The following is a 13,739-nucleotide window of genomic DNA, read 5'->3' as shown; positions in this document are numbered from 1 at the left end:
AAGCAGTTCAGTGATGGCTATTGTAGAAGCTGTAGATTGGTTTTATCTTTGACTTCACCAGCACTGGGATGAAGATAGGAATTCTGGCAATAATGGCTAAAGAAAAAATTATGTAACATTCCAGAAGGCACTAAAAGAAAACAATTTTCTTAACAATTTACATTGTCTTCACCGGCACTGGGATGAAGATAGGAATTCTGGCAATAATGGCTAAAGAAAAAATTATGTAACACTACAGAAGGCACTAAAAGAAAACAATTTTCTTAACAATTTACATTATCTTTAAGAGAATTATTAAATATAATGAAAAGGAAAGGTGAAAGTAAACAAACAGATCTGTTAACCTTCTTTTTTGTTTACATATTAAAACAATCCTCAACAGTTGTTTACCCAATTTAAATTAAACCATATAAATCACGTGAAAAAAAATATTTGGATCCATTTTATCATGAGCGCTCATCATATATGATATATGGACATATGTACATTCAAACATATAACACAAAACACAAGTGTGCACACATAATATAATACATACAACACATAACATTATAGTAAAGGCCTTATAACTTTTTACAGGTGAAATCTCCATTGCAATGTTTAAAAACTCTATAGTCAAAAAATAGAACTGATCAGCAAAACATTAACCTAGGTCTGTATGAGCTCAAAAAACAAAATAGAACTTCATGATATGGCAAAGGGCAATAATAAAATAGATATTGAAAAAAGCATCCTGGTTCTGTTGCAGATGTAAGAATAGCCAAACTGGAGTTTTGGATATCAGTTGTTATGGATTTGAGCCAAATCATCTTCTTTTTGGTCTGTAGAAATCGCTTTAGTTAATCTTTCTGGAATCCAAATCGGCTGCTGTTCTCCCTGTGGAAACACATAAACAGACCCCCGACTCCAGACAATCACTGGGTCAGGACCTTGGTTAATCTCTCTGGAATCCAAATCCGCTGCTGTTCTCCTTGTGGAAACACACAAACAGACCCCCGACTCCAGACAATTACTGGGTCAGGACCTTTCCATTGTCCTGTTAGAATATCCTTCCAAAGTACCTTGGGCTTATGTACATTTTTTGGACACATATGCCTTTCCGCAGCACTAAGTCCTGATGAATCCAAATTTAAAAAGTTTAGAGTAAAAAGGGTTATTTTAAGTTTATCTTTGGGGAATATATACCCCTTCCCAATTCCTTCTTTTTGCTTTAATAAGTACATTTTAATAGTTTGATGAGCTCTTTCAACTATGCCTTGTCCCTGTGGATTGTATGGGATTCCTGTTATATGAGTAATGCCAAATGTTGAGCAAAATTGTTTAAAAGAGGTAGAAGTATAACCAGGGGCATTATCTGTTTTTAACTGTTTTGGAACACCCACAGTGGCAAAATTTTGTAAGCAATGAGCTATAACATCTTTAGTTTTTTCTCCGGCATGAAGGGAGCCCATCAAAAATCCAGAAGAAGTATCAACTGTAACATGCAAATATTTTAATTTTCCAAATTCTGGCAAGTGTGTGACGTCCATCTGCCAAATATGGTTAGGTATCAATCCTCTAGGATTGACTCCAAGATTAACTTGTGGTAAAAAGGTCACACAATTTTGACATTGTTTTATTATTTGTCTAGCTTGTTCCTTAGTTATTTTAAAACGCTTTTGTAAAGTATTAGCATTGACATGGAACTTTTTATGAAAATTTATAGCTTCTTCTAGTGTAGAGAAAATATGTATGTCATGTGTAGTTTTATCTGCTAAATCATTGCCCAAACTAAGGGCTCCAGGCAATCCTGTATGTGCCCTGATATGTCCTATAAAGAATGGATCTTTTCTGTCCCAGATTAGACTTTGTATAGTGGAAAGCAAAGAGAAAACAGTAGAAGAAGGGGAAATCCTACCAGCATCTTCAAGAGATACTATAGCATTAACTACATACTGACTATCAGAAAATAAATTAAATACAGAATCTTTAAACATCACAAAAGCTTGTAAAACTGCATTAAGCTCTACCTTTTGAGCTGATTGTTTGGGTACTAAAAATGTAAAAGTTTGATCAGGGGTAACTACTGCTGCTGTACCATTATTTGACCCATCAGTGAATATATTTGGAGCATTCATGATAGGTGTTTTTCTTGTCATTTTTGGAAAAATTACAGGATGCAATGACCAAAAAGACAATAAAGGATTAGATGGTAAGTGGTTATCAAATGAAACATTAGATTTACACATGATTATTGCCCAAGTATTTAACTCATTAGCTAACTCATCAATTTGATTCATAGTATATGGAGTAATAATTTTATTGGGAGAAATTCCAAACACTCCCTTTGCTGCTTTTATTCCTTTGAGTATTAATTGTCCTACAGCCTCAGGATACCTAGTAAGAATAGTGTTAGGAGAATAAGATAAATGTATCCATAATAATGGACCTTCTTGCCAAAATACTCCTGTAGGAATATTTTTTGTTGGTAGTACAATAAATAATAAAGGCAAACTTATATCAATTCTATCCAAATGCATATTTTCCATATATGTTTCAATGATTTTTAATGCCTTTCTTGCTTCAGGCGTTAACATTCGGGGTGAATTTGGATCTGATGGACCTTGTAGGATATCAAATAAAGGTCCCAACTCTCCTGTTGGTATACCTAAATAAGGCCTTATCCAATTTATGTCTCCTAATAACTTTTGAAAGTCATTAAGTGATTTGAGTTGATCTACTCGTATTTGAATTTTTGGTGGACGGACCATGGTTGAGGATAATAGAACTCCTAAATAATTAATTGGAAAATTTAATTGTACTTTATCTATTGCTATCTCTAGATTATAATTTTTTAATAAGTTTGTAAGTGTGGCATAACATTCTAGCAATGTGTTTTTATCTTTGTGTGCTAATAATACATCATCCATATAGTGAAATATTTGTAGTTCAGGATTTTGATTTCTAAGTGGCTGGATTACTTTGTTAACATAAATTTGACACATAGTTGGGCTGTTAGCCATCCCTTGAGGGAGTACTTTCCATTCATATCTCTGATCAGGACCTTCATGATTCAGTGCAGGGATAGTAAATGCAAAACACCCTCAGTCGCTCCCCGTGCGAGCCACCAAATGCCGCAGTCTGGCTGGGCACAATCAGGAGCCACTTGTCAAAAGAAACTAACTTTATTTTTAGAACCACACACGACAAACAAAATAGTCTCTCAGGAAAAACCCTCAGAGCCTCAACTGCCACCACCGGCTTTCCACAAGCCTCTCTCTCCCACACAAGCTTCTCCCCACCTCCCACAATCCTCCTGCTCTTGAGGCCGATTGGCTGGGTCACGTGGGCGGAGCCAAAAAAGTCCCCCAATGAGCAGCTCCGTGGTCTGAAAGGGCAGGGAAACAGCCCAATGAGCATCACCGCAGAGGAGCCAATCAGCTAGATGTTGCTGGGGCCGAGGAGCCAATCAGCTAGATGTTGCTGGGGCTGCTGTGAGCCAATCATCAGCCAGCAGCTGGAAGTTTGCTGGCAGCTGGAAGTTTGCTGGGGCCCCTTTGGCTGTGGCTCTCAACATTGTATCTTATAAGGAAGGTCTAAAACTGTAGGTGACATCTGATTTTTCTGTTTCTCACATACATAGAACTGTTTATTTTATTGGGCATATTGAATTAGTTAAGCTGGGAGGAACTGGGAGATTTTGGAAAAACACTCCTGCTTGTCTTTCCATAGCAGCTTTTCCATTGGTTCCTTGCTGCCTTTCTCTGAATCTCAGTGCCCTTGCTTTGGTGCTGGGAGGTGTCATTTGGTTTTTTTTTTTTTTTTTTTTTTAAGATAGAGTGAGAGAGGGAGGGAGGGAGAGAGAGAGAGAGAGAATTTTTAATATTTATTTTTTAGTTTTCGGCGGACACAACATCTTTGTTTGTATGTGGTGCTGAGGATCGAACCCGGGCCGCACGCATGCCAGGCGAGCGCGCTACCGCTTGAGCCACATCCCCAGCCCGTCATTTGGTTTTTCTTGATGAAATGCATCTTCTCTCTTCTTGCTTATGGTCTTGGTGTCTTCTAGGAAGCCACATTTCCTTTTGTTCTGCAGAGAGCTCTTAACTTTGGCAGGATAGGCTCCCAGGCCAGTTGTGACAGTAATTACTACTAAAACATTTTTGGTGCTAATGGCATAAAGCTATAAGACCAAACGAAATTTTCTCATCACTGTCCTACTAAGACTTGGCTAGATTCCTTCTTGACTCTTAATGTGGTAATCTCTCCCAGTATGTATGCACCACCTGCTTCCAGATCCTATGGGTTACTTGAGAGCTGATCTCTGTCCTCCCTGCAAACAGTGATGACGACTCTAGGCCCAGAGAGGAGCATGTTGCACAGTTCACGGTGCCATCTGTGTGCACAGTGAGCTTTGAAACCCCCTGTCTTTCGAAGTCATTCAGAGCTCTGCTGTCTTCTTCCTACACAACGTCCCTTGGTCCTGATCAGCAGTGTCCCAATGCCAAATGCTTTGCCTGGTTACAAAGTGTCTGCAACAGTTGACTATGCACCCTTTCTAGGCTCTGACCACCAAAGAATGTGATGAACAAAGCTGTCTGTGTATGAGGACTTAAGAAGTTGTTTGGTTGTAATATTTATATACTTTGTAAGTAAAAATCTACCTTTGTAAAAATCTCTAGATTTGACAAATAGAGGAAGGATGAAAACCCTTGTAATAGTTTACTTTGACATGGAATATTTTTTAGTGGTGTAGGGTAGCCCTCCAGAAAGAAATTAAGTTGATTCATCTCTCACCTTGATACCAAGATAAATACCAGAAGTTTGAAGTATCAGCAATGAAAGCATAAAAGTACTAGAAGAAATAACAGAATTTTTAAAGGAAAAAAAAATCCTCATATAGGGGAAATTTGTCTACGTGACGCAAAACTCGTATAAGAAAAGATTGATAAATTCATCTATACAAATATATTTAAAAATTTTCAAAGGGCAATCCACAAATATAAGCAAAGTCTAAGGACAAAGAGCAAACAGGGAAGATCCGAGCAAAAGCACTTTCATCACAGAGGGCTGATCCCAATAGTAAAGCACTCCCAGTGCTGGAAGGCTCTGGGCTCTGGTTGCCAGTGAGACCTGGTGAAATAACTGAACCTTTTCCTGAGTCTCCGCTTGGTGGGGAGTGTGTCTGGGAGGCTGAAGTGGTAGAGGTTCAGGATTGAGACACACTGCCTGCTGGACAGATTGCTTTAACTGCTGAACCTCAGTTTCCTCACCTGTAAAATGGGGATAGTTTAAGTCCTTCATAAATCTGCTTATAACAATACAACTATTGTTTTATGGTTTTCCTTAACTTTATGCAGAGTAATAAAGTTGTACATAGCTTAGTCAAAATTCTTTTCTGTGTACATATAAAATGAAACAACTTTCTTTGTGTGAGAGTTCTCAACTAGGAACGAAATTTAAAATAACCTCTTTGAAGATAATTACCTGAATAGTGAATTTTCTTTCTTATCTCCTAAGCATTAGAAAAGAAGTAAATGTGCACTGTGGAGGTGCTATGCACCTACTGGGGGTTGGGGACCTCCACAGTGCACATTTGCTTCTTTTAGGAAAAGAAGTAAATGTGCACATTTACCAGAAAGTCATTTGGAGAATAATTTACTTCTTTTAGGAAAACCAGAAAGTCATTTGGAGAATAATTGTGTAAAGCAAGGAATTGTCTTTGCACAGCTGCTTTGTAACAAATATGAACAGTGTTCAAAAAAAAGAGTAGGATAATTGTAAATAGAACATCCTGAGTGAACATTCATTCATTCATTCATTGATTCTGCAGATTTTACTGAGTATCTACTACATGAAGACATTGTTGACGGTTGTCGGTCTAGGGTTCTTTCTTTGAGGTCATAAAAATGCCATTCACTCAGGAGATAGGTTGGATGGCTCTGGGCTTGCCTCTAAGCTTTTGCCACCAGCTGTTTTCTCTTGTGAGCCTCAAGTGTAGGCAGGTCCAGACTGTCACTGTGTTTGGGGCTTCTGGCAGTTGGATTCATTTGCTTCACAATACTTCCGTGTTGTTTTTTGCAGCAAACCAAAGAGAGAGTGAAGCTATTGATACAGCTGGCTGATGGCTTTTGTGAAAAAGGGCATGCCCATGCGGCAGAAATAAAAAAATGTGTCACTGCAGTGGATAAGAGGTACAGAGATTTCTCTCTGCGGATGGAGAAATACAGGACCTCTTTGGAGAAAGCTCTGGGGATTTCTTCAGATTCCAACAAATCGGTGAATGGCTTTGTACAAATAGAACAACTCATAGTCTTCTTCCCAGTGTCCTCTTTGCTGATTTAATTAACTGGCTTCATTGACTCTCATTCACAGAGTAAAAGTCTTCAGCTTGATATCATCCCAGCCAGTATCCCTGGGTCAGAGGTGAAGCTTCGAGATGCTGCTCATGAACTCAATGAAGAAAAACGGAAGTCTGCCCGCAGGAAAGAGTAAGCCATTCTTTAAGGATCTACCATGATTCACTGAAAAAGTGAAGGAAATGTCTTTTGCACAAGCAGGATTCTCTGTGTGGTTTGTAGTCAAGCAGCTCTTGAGACTCCTCATTGCTCAAGTGTGCTTAGTTATTGCAACACAGACTGTGGAGTGCCCGCAGTCCCCTTGTCACCTGGTTCAGACACAGTATCATGTTGCCTGTCATTAATGAGTGGACACTAATAACACAAAGGTAGATGTTTGAAAGTTGCCAGTTAGTAGACTGTACTATATATGAATAAGGACAAAAGGAGCTCTTCTCAGTGGTTCTTATTCCTGATGAGCCCCCTCCCACCCCAGACATTAAGCCAGTGAGGAGAGATTCTAGTATTGCACAGAGAGGACGGAGGGAGGAGTGCAGCTGGCATCTCTGTGGGTCCTCCAGCCTATAACACAGAGTCCAGATGTCAGTAGTGCCAAGTTGAGAATTCCTGGCCTGTGTAGGTACCTCAATAAAATGTTTTCAAAAATCCTTATTTTCCCTTTGAATTAGTGGCTGGATACTCTTGTTCTATCTGTTCTTGAATTGCTTCTCCAAAACCTATTACTTTGGACTTAATACTTTTAGATCCTTCAAGATCTTTATAAAAGTAAATGGTAAAGTAAGCCTGCATCCTGAATGTGGACTGAAATATTCGCTGTCTTAACTCTGTTTAAGGTTCATAATGGCTGAGCTAATTCAAACCGAAAAGGCTTATGTAAGAGACCTTCGGGAGTGTATGGATGTAAGTAAGTTTTTTTGCTTGTTTATTTAGATGAGTGTAACCTTGCTGTTCTATTTCTACCTGTTGGTGGTTCTTAGAACAGTTGCAGCTTTTTGGTTCATGTTTCTGCTCTTCTATGAAGTTCTAGGCGTGCTTTTCACTCATTACAGAGATGACACAGCATTAATCCTCTCATTCACTTATCACATGATGGCCTAGCTGACATTCTCTTTGCACAGAATTTTACAGCAGCTTCAGAGAAATGTGCCTACTAATTATGATGGCAACTGATACACAGTGGTATCCTGAATATTTTATGTACCTTAGGGAATAGAATAATTCCAAAATTTGAAGCTGGGAATAAGTTTTAGAGCTGAGCAGTATAGGAAGTCTTTTCAAAATGTTAATAGCAATTGAAAAACTTTCATAAAAGACTTTATAAAAGCCTTATGAAAGGTTTTATTCTTCAGATATAGTTTCATTTACACATTAACTCTGAGTTTTATTTATAGGAAACATGAATAGCTGTTTCTGAAAGTTTGTGTGGATTTTTGTCTAATTCCTCTGTTTCCTTCCTGCTAGACCTACCTATGGGAAATGACTAGTGGAGTGGAGGAGATTCCGCCTGGCATTGTAAACAAAGAGCTCATTATCTTTGGAAACATGCAGGAAATCTATGAGTTTCATAATAAGTGAGTAGCTTTGTCTTTGGGGAATGGGTACACTCCTGAACTCTAGATACTCTACTGAAGTTTCATCTCAAGAAATTAAAGTTTTTAATTGAACTAAGCAGTTTTCAGTGGTTTTGTTGAGATTTGAATGAAGTCTATTAGTTTTTCTCCAAAAAGATTAACGTTTTAGAGACTCTTTTAATACAGATACAGCTTCTAATTCTTCCTATTTCCTACAGAAATGTGATTAGGACAACTGAAAATGTTTGTGTAGGAACTCTAACTTCTCTCAAGACACTTCTTGGAAGTAAAGGAAAAAAACTCCCCTGGGGGGTTCAGGCTGATGATGTTTCATATTTTATTACTGAGGAAGGATCAGTGTGGTCTAACTAAAATAAATCACACCTTACATTGGTCACAGAAGGCACATGATTTTATTCGTTTATTTTTAAGTTTTTTTAAATTTTTTGACTGATGCATCATTTGTACATATTTATGATGTACATTGTGAGATCAACTCAGTATTTAACGTATCTATCATCTTAAATTTTTTTCTTTCTTTGTAGTGAATATATTCAAATTCCTTTCATCTAACTATTTTGAGATATGTAGTGCATTATTGTTAATTCTATTTATCATGCCATTCCATAGAACACCAAACCACTTCTTCCTATCAAATAATAACATTGTATCTATTGACCAATCTCTCCTTCCCACCTGCATTCCTTAGCCTCTGGTAACCATCATTCTACTCTCAACTTCTATAAGATGAGTTTTTTTTAGATTCCACTTAGTATGAGTTTATGCAGTGTTTAATTCATTTCATTTAACAGGATGTCCTCTTAAGTCCTTGCATGTTGTCATAAATAACAGGATTTACTGCTTCTGTAGGATTGAGTTCTAATTTACAGTAGCTACAAAACACAAATATATAGGAGTCAATTTAACTAAATAGCTGAAAGCTCTCCATAGTGAAAACTGCAAACCATTAATTAAAGAAATAAAAAAATGATACAGATAAATGAAAACGTATCCTATGTTCATGGAGTAGGAGAATTAATATTGTTAAAATGTCCATACAGCCCAGAGTAATTTACAGATTCAGTTTCCACCCATCAAAATACCAAGGACATTTTACACAGACTTAGAAGAAAAAATCTCAAAGTTCATAAGAAGTTATTTTCAATATTTACCAAAAAAAAAAAAAAAAAAAAGCTGCAAGAAACACTCCTTTAGGTGGACTTTTTCCAAGACCATTAGCCAATGGTAACATGATGCTAGGCCAAAACTGATGGGCCTGCTCACCTCTACTCCCCACACCCCACTAGAAAGTATGCACATGTTAAAAGGATTCTTCTAATTGAACATTTTGTATCCCTGCATCATGACCTTAGCTACTAAATTCTAGGCTAAGATTTCTTTTAAAAGGTATTCAAAAACTAAACTATTAGGTGTTTAAAAGTCATAATAACTTACTCTGGTTAAGAGCTATAAATTTCAAAGCTATGAAAAATTGTGCTCTATATGTGTAATAAGAATTGTAATACATTCCACTGTCGTGTATTTAAAAAAATAAAATCAATTAATGAGCTATAAATTTTACTAATTTTAAAAATTTAGGTGGCATCAGTTTTTCCATTTCTTGCTAGCAAAATGTTTTATACCACCTTCATGATACTTTAATATTTTAATTCTTTGCAGCATCTTCCTAAAGGAGCTGGAAAAATATGAACAACTGCCAGAGGATGTTGGACATTGCTTTGTTACCTGGGTAAAGTAGCCTCATCTGCTTGTCCTCTCAGGTTATATGATGACACTGAAGAAAGTTGAAAGGGATACTGTTTATTTCTTTCTAGTCTCTCCATCTTCTGCTCATATCTGTAAATACAGAGAAAATCACCATCTTCTGCTCATATCTATACATATGGATTTTACCTCATAGATTTACATTCTTCAACTACTTATTACTATAGAATGGATTTTTTATTGGCTATAGTGATGGTATGAAAGAGAACGGTTAGTGTGCCAGGCCTCTGCTTGACCCTGTGGATTCATAGTTGAGTGCCTGTTCTGGAGGAGAGGCAGACACACAGTGATCCTATAGGTCCTTGGCTGTAAGCCTGCAGCGGAGGTTTTCTCAAACCAATGTGGACTGAGAGAGAAAAGGTGCCTGGCCCTAACTTGCCAGAGTTGGGAAAGTTTCTGAAAGGTGTATGATCAACAGGATGTAGCTCTTATTTTAATAGTTTATTTTATTTGAAGCTTAAATTTCTTTTATCCACAAAACTTCTTTCCTATATAAAAGGTTATCATACTGTTATTTGTTGAAGTTTGAATGACATACTCTAATTTTATTCTATAGGCAGACAAGTTTCAGATGTATGTCACCTATTGCAAAAATAAGCCTGATTCTACTCAGCTTATATTGGAACATGCAGGGTCCTACTTTGATGTAAGTAAAAGATTACTAAAGAAGCTATGAAAAATTCTAGATTATATTTAGTATACATAAAATGCAACATTACTCATAATTTCAACCAACTGCTGGTATAATATTTCCTTTTGATCCTGTTTATGTTAGGATACTCTTATTCTGATTTTAAAAGATCCTACTCAAGTACTTGAAGCCTTTTATATGTCAGAAATTCATACATTATTCTTTATATGCAACCATGAATTTTTTACATATAATATTATGTATAGAGAGTATGAACTGCTAAAGTAAGGGGGTTTTTTCCCCCTCTGTAAAACAAAAATAATTCTTAAAAGTCTGTTGTTCATGGGCTGGGGCTGTAGCTCAGTGGTAGAGCACTCACCTTGCACGTGTGAGGCACTGGGTTTGATCCTCAGCACCATATAAAAAACAAATAAAGATATTGAATAAAAAAAAGTCTGTTGTTCAAATATTACCAAAATCTGTTTTTAATCTTGAATTTTTTAATTATCAAAGCTTTTAATCATTTATTTGTTCTGTTTTAATCTTAACATGATATGAATTTCCAAAAGTGCTCTGCAGTAAAATTTTAGCATAACAACTAGAATCAATTATAAGTTTCATTAATTATGTTCTCATTGAGTAAAGGTATATACAGATCATCTGTTTTTTGAAAAAGATTGCAGAGCTGTTGTTTGTACAAAGGGGATGATGGAGTCTTATGATATACTATACAGAAAGTGCTTGGGTTTTCAGAGCCTAGTCAGACGAGTGCCACATATGTTTCAATCTACAAGAAGGTACTTTTGGATACTATGTGTGCTTTGGTGCACAAGGCTGTGAGGATATCATACTTATTTTTTTGGCATCACACTTGTACATGGGCAAGTGTAATTATCTGCTTTTATATGAAAGTCTGGGAAACAGAGTAAACTAAAGCCTCTGTCTTTGAGCTGAAACCTACCTGTACCTGACCCTGTTTGGGTTGTCATTCCCATGGAGCAGTAAATACCCATCAGTGCCTCTGTAATAGGAAGCTCCCAGCCTAATGCCACCTTTTTTTTTTTTTTTAAATATTTCACACAACTCCATGCTCTTGCCATTAGATGAAGACCAGCAACCAGAAACATGCAGACTTAGAAATATTTAAAGGCCCAAGCAATGATAGTATGTGGTACATTTAATGTCTGGAATCAAAGCCATTTAAGAGCCTTTGTATCCTAAAATACATCTTTAATTATAAAGGAAATCATACTTGGCCAGCTGACAGGTTTCACAAGTTGCATGCCTTCAGTATTCCACATTGAGTTGTTTTATTTTTTAAAGAAGCTTTCTGGGATAACTGCCTTCATTCTCTAGGACATCTGTTGACCTTCAGGTATTCTTCTATTAGTAAGAATTACTGAACATCCACCAGGTGCTACTCTACCTCTGAGCTCTGTCATTGGTATTCAGCATAGAGTGCTAAATAAAATGGACAGACTCCTCATTTGGTGAGGAATCTAAACAACCAGCAGCTTTGTGCGTGGAAATGACATAATTACAAAGTGAAGTGGGAATCCTGGTGTTAGATTTGCCATAGACTAATAATGTAGATCTTCACTTTTACCCAATTCTCTGTCCTCCTATCCAAAGTAAAATTTTAGAAGCAAAGAAGTTTTTGATAATATTTGAATATACTTTTAAGAAAATCCTATTTCAATAGGATTAAATACTTGTCAGGCATCTAGAAAACAAATGTAGTGTTATAACCATGTTTTAATAGTATAATCCTATGATAAGATTTTGTTTTGTTTCTTTAAATATAGGAGATACAGCAGCGGCATGGATTAGCCAATTCCATCTCTTCTTACCTTATTAAACCAGTTCAGCGAATAACAAAATATCAGCTCCTTTTGAAAGTATGTATAAAGAGGGCTGGGGATGTTGCTTAGGGGTAGAGCACTTGCCTCGCAAGTGTAAGGCACTGGGTTCAATCCTTAGCACCACTTAATTAATTAATTAATTGTTATTAAAGAGCATTTTAAAAGTATGCATGAAGAATATTTAGGCTGCAAAATTCATGAATTATGATTTAGTGTTTTGCCATCTTTTCTTTGTATGTTACCCTGAATTTTTAAAAATAACATTTTGCAAGTTGATATATTTTATTCATTGACATCTGATTGCTCATTGTAACAGTTACATAAGAGCGTATTCTTTGATTGTGCACCTGAACTGTACTGAATAGCCTTTGTGTCTAACATAAAATGAGATGTGAATGAGAAGCTGTTAGTTCTTGACCCTCAGTTCCCAGTTTCAGCATGCTGGCTGTGGGCCAGGCACTGTGCTACTTTGCACATACTAACCTACAACAATGCTGGTTTTCAGGTGTGGAGACTGGCTGGGCAGGACCAGGAAGTTGCCCAGAATCATCACTGATACATACAATTTGTCTTGGCTTTGAACCCAGCTTTTCCACTGAATCCCCTACTTCATGTAGCTCCCTCTCTGTTACTGTTAGTCATTTATCACACACATCTTGTGGAACATATTTGTGCAAATCTCAGGAGTTTGAGTTAAGTTGTCCCCTGCTTTTTGTTGTTGTTGTTGTTATAAATGATTATAATTAAAATCACATTTGGAAAAATTGAATAATAATTAGTTTCAACAATACAAAAGTAAGGAAAAGTTAGAATTCATAATAAGAGTTATAATAAAATGTGTATTGTATCATCAAGAATAAATTTTCTTAACTTACAACTAATTTTTGGTGACATTTACCATATTCTTTCTTTGTCTGTTAAATCTTATTAAGCATTAGAATGAGACCTATTAACCCCCCATAACAATATTTTATGATCCTCCTACATTACAGTGTAATTTTGCTAGATATGAAAGAAATCCAGAAGATGGAATTATGAATGCCTAAAAGCTCTTACCTTTTTTTTTTAAGTAAGAAACATTTAGAAACAACAAAAACTAATTGTGTTCTTTTATGCAAATGATACTATTATGGGACTTTTCTAATGGGAAACTTTCTATAGCTGTGTTTGGTTTGTTTTTGTGTTTCTGCTAAGCAAATGCTTTACTACTGAACTACATCACCAGTTCCTTTTTTGAGTGTACTATAATATTCAAGTTGTGTTAAGTGATTTTATGGCCATCACTGTAGATGATGTTGGTATGAACATGAAGAAGTTAGGAGGCTAATTTGTTGATAGTCACATTTTCTCTTTACTTTCTCTTTACCCCTTGGCGTCCTCAAGATTTAAGGATTTTGTTTTTAATCTTTGGTTCCACTAAGCTAGTGCTTCAGTTTGTAAACTTTACTTCATTGTGCCCAGAAGTTCTTCCAGGAACTGTTAAAAGCTTCCTCAATCTCCCAGAAAAGGTTTTCTGCCAAAGCAGTAGTCTTGGTATATTTCATTTGTATAG

General features: G+C 36.4%; 1 protein-coding gene across 2 annotated transcripts in view; it reads left to right on the top strand.

Moving 5' to 3' along the window:
- The window catches only part of Trio (trio Rho guanine nucleotide exchange factor), a 339,986-nt gene that overhangs the window by 223,810 nt on the left and 102,437 nt on the right, over nucleotides 1-13,739 (top strand). For both annotated transcript variants that reach the window (XM_058570740.1, XM_058570741.1), the window contains exons 22-28: nucleotides 6,064-6,258; nucleotides 6,355-6,470; nucleotides 7,172-7,238; nucleotides 7,800-7,909; nucleotides 9,590-9,659; nucleotides 10,251-10,340; nucleotides 12,131-12,223. In XM_058570740.1, the coding sequence (XP_058426723.1) occupies nucleotides 6,064-6,258; nucleotides 6,355-6,470; nucleotides 7,172-7,238; nucleotides 7,800-7,909; nucleotides 9,590-9,659; nucleotides 10,251-10,340; nucleotides 12,131-12,223 (741 nt within the window). The remainder of the gene's footprint in view (nucleotides 1-6,063; nucleotides 6,259-6,354; nucleotides 6,471-7,171; nucleotides 7,239-7,799; nucleotides 7,910-9,589; nucleotides 9,660-10,250; nucleotides 10,341-12,130; nucleotides 12,224-13,739) is intronic.

Source organism: Marmota monax, unplaced genomic scaffold (genome assembly GCF_021218885.2).
Source record: "Marmota monax isolate L192 unplaced genomic scaffold, Marmota_monax_Labrador192_F-V1.1 WCK01_AAM20220418_F8-fsc00120, whole genome shotgun sequence".
Taxonomy (NCBI): Eukaryota; Metazoa; Chordata; class Mammalia; order Rodentia; family Sciuridae; genus Marmota; species Marmota monax.
Note: the sequence above shows the minus strand (reverse complement) of the source record. Positions and strands in the feature narration are given on the sequence as shown.